The sequence below is a fragment of the Pteronotus mesoamericanus genome, unplaced genomic scaffold, assembly GCF_021234165.1.
Source record: "Pteronotus mesoamericanus isolate MK-2021 breed Mesoamerican mustached bat unplaced genomic scaffold, CSHL_Meso_final contig_33, whole genome shotgun sequence".
NCBI classification, from domain to species: Eukaryota; Metazoa; Chordata; class Mammalia; order Chiroptera; family Mormoopidae; genus Pteronotus; species Pteronotus mesoamericanus.
The window spans coordinates 774,318-776,958 of NW_026555135.1; the positions used below are offsets into that span (position 1 = coordinate 774,318).

At 41.7% G+C, this 2,641-nt stretch overlaps 1 protein-coding gene across 1 annotated transcript; it reads left to right on the top strand.

The window, feature by feature from the left end:
• The first annotated feature begins 207 nt into the window (after nucleotides 1-207).
• Nucleotides 208-1,044, top strand: LOC129072724 (nucleophosmin-like). The gene has a single exon (XM_054576228.1). The coding sequence runs from the start codon at nucleotides 223-225 to the stop codon at nucleotides 982-984; it is 762 nt and encodes a 253-aa protein (XP_054432203.1). The 5' UTR covers nucleotides 208-222; the 3' UTR covers nucleotides 985-1,044.
• Nucleotides 1,045-2,641: the final 1,597 nt, after the last annotated feature.

A 2,641-nucleotide genomic window follows, 5' to 3' on the forward strand; every position in this document is an offset into this window, starting at 1 on the left:
ACCTTCATAGGTGGCAATTATGCACTGCCCAAGGCATCAGAAAAAGGACACTGAACTGGCTAGAGGAAACAATCTGGCTAATTAAGCAGCGCAAAATGCTGCTAAAGGAACATTTATAATGACTTTGGTACCTGTTCTAGACTTGTCACAATTTGAACCTGAATATTCAACTGCAGACTTAAAGAAAGGTAAGAGTTGGGGTTTTAATAAAGAAGGTCCTACATGGATATGAGCCCTCTGAGGCCCCAGAACTATCTTTTCGGTTGTGAGCTCAAAGCCAACAAAGATTATCACTTTAAGGTGGATAATGATGAAAATGAGCACCAGTTATCTTTACGAATGGTCAGTTCAGGGGTTGGTGCAAAGGGTGAATTGCACATTGTTGAAGCAGAGGCAATGAATTATGAAGGCAGTCCAATTAAAGTAACACTGGCAACTTTGAAAATGTCTGTACAGCCAACGGTTTCCCTTGGTGGCTTTGAAATAACACCACCTGTGGTCTTACCGCTGAAGTGTGGTTCAGGGCCTATGCATATTAGTGGACAGCACTTAGTAGCTGTGGAGGAAGATGCAGAGTCAGAAGATGAAGAGGAGGAGGATGTGAAACTCCTAAGTATGTCTGGGAAGCGTTCTGCCCCTGGAGGTGGTAGCAAGGTTCCACAGAAAAAAGTAAAACTTGCTGCTGATGAAGAAGATGAAGATGATGATGACGATGATGATGATGATGAAGATGATGATGATGATGATTTTGAGGATGAGGAAGCTGAAGAAAAAGCTCCAGTAAAGAAATCTATACGAGATACCCCAGCCAAAAATGCACAAAAATCAAACCAGAATGGAAAAGACTCAAAACCATCAGCACCAAGATCAAAAGGTCAAGAATCCTTCAAAAAACAGGAAAAAACTCCTAAAACACCGAAAGGACCTAGTTCTGTAGAAGACATTAAAGCAAAAATGCAAGCAAGTATAGAAAAAGTGCATTGAACAACCCTGGGCACTACTGGTAAATTAAGCCCAAAGATGGGGAAAGAGGAAAAGGAGAGAGAAATGTAGTCCATACTGAGTGCCATCAGCAATCCAGACTGAAACCTTATATTTTAACCTCAGTCCCCTTTCCAGGTTTACCGCTCAGCCATGCCCCGCTCCAGGCTGGAAGCACTCACTCTTGGCCTCCTAAAGCACTTTTCTTTTGACCGCTGTGTTTCAGTGAACTTTTCTTTCTGCTATTCATTTGCCTTACTTTTTTGACCATGTTTTAAACACGTTTGTATCTCCCTAACTGCTCAATAAATATTTGAATGGCTCAAAAAAGAAGAAGGTCCTAATAGTAAATGAAAAAAAAAAAATAAGAAAAAAGTTGTACTGCTTCCTGAACATTTAGTAGAGGCAGTCATGAAATATTTGCATAAGGCCACTCACTATGGAAAAGGTTCATTAATCACCTATATCAAACCATGGCTCACAGGTGAGGGGGTGCTCTGTTCCACAAAGCATCTTTAGGTCGCCACGAATGAAGAAATCAACTGTACCAGGCACAATTTGCCTGTCAGGGGAAGGGGTTGGCAATTCCCTCCAGGGGAGAATGTCCCGAGCCCTTCCCTTGAAGTGGCTTTTATTGAGAATGAGATGTTCAGGGGTATACAGTATGCATGCAAAGCCTATCAATCTACACCAAAAGGCTATAGATAATTGAAGAAATACAGAGGTTTGTCTTAAATCAAGGCTTGTTGGACAAGTTGTTGCCAGATACTCATTAAGGCACAGTTCTCGGGGCTCAGAAATTATATTGTGGTGAAGTAAAATCCCTGGTTTTTTCCTTATCAGGGCAGTGGGAAACAGAGCAATCTTCAGTAACTATGTTATATTTTTTAGGCCAGATTTCCCAGGGGACCCTTGGTGTTAGTATGGGTCCATGCGCCTCCCAGCATTCCCGGCATTCCAGTTGAGGCCTACAGGCAGGGGGCTTAGCTTTGGAGGGGCTACAGTTGCCAATACCACACAAAGTGGTCCCAACACACAGGTCCTGGATTTCTAAAGCCATATGAAAAGTAATTGCCAAATGTGTTGTGTGCCAGAGGAACACCCCCAAAACAAGTCCCCATCAAAGGAATGAAGAGAAACAATACCAAGGACAGAGCCCAGTTGAGGACTGGCAAATAGACTTTACCCAAATGCCAAAGGCCCAAGGGTGGCAATATTTGCTAGTCGTTGACACCTTTTCAGAATGGGTAAAATTCTACCCTACTAGAAGTAAGAAATCCTCAAAAATAGTAAAAGTCTTACTAAAGAGAATAATCCCTCATTTTGGCCTCCCCGGCAGCATACAAAGCAATAATGGACCTGCTTTTGTTTCAGAAATTACAGAGAAGCTTAGTAAATATTTAGCAATCAAGTGGAGACTCTACAGAACATGAAGACCTCAGGCTTCTAGGAGGATAAGAAAATGAATCACACCTTGAAAAAATATATAGCCAAGCTGTCACAAGAAACTCATCCCCATTGGGATCAAGCTTTACCTATTACCCTGCTCCTCGAAGTAGAATTCAATTAAGTCCTTATGAAGTCGTGTACAGGAAACCACTTCAGGCTATAATTAGGTTGGAAAATGTGTATACTAATCAAGAAGTAAAAAAAAATGTAC

Excerpts from the sequence above, each read along its gene's own strand:
- LOC129072724 (XM_054576228.1), top strand. The coding sequence starts at position 223 with ATGGATATGAGCCCTCTGAGGCCCCAGAACTATCTTTTCGGTTGTGAG.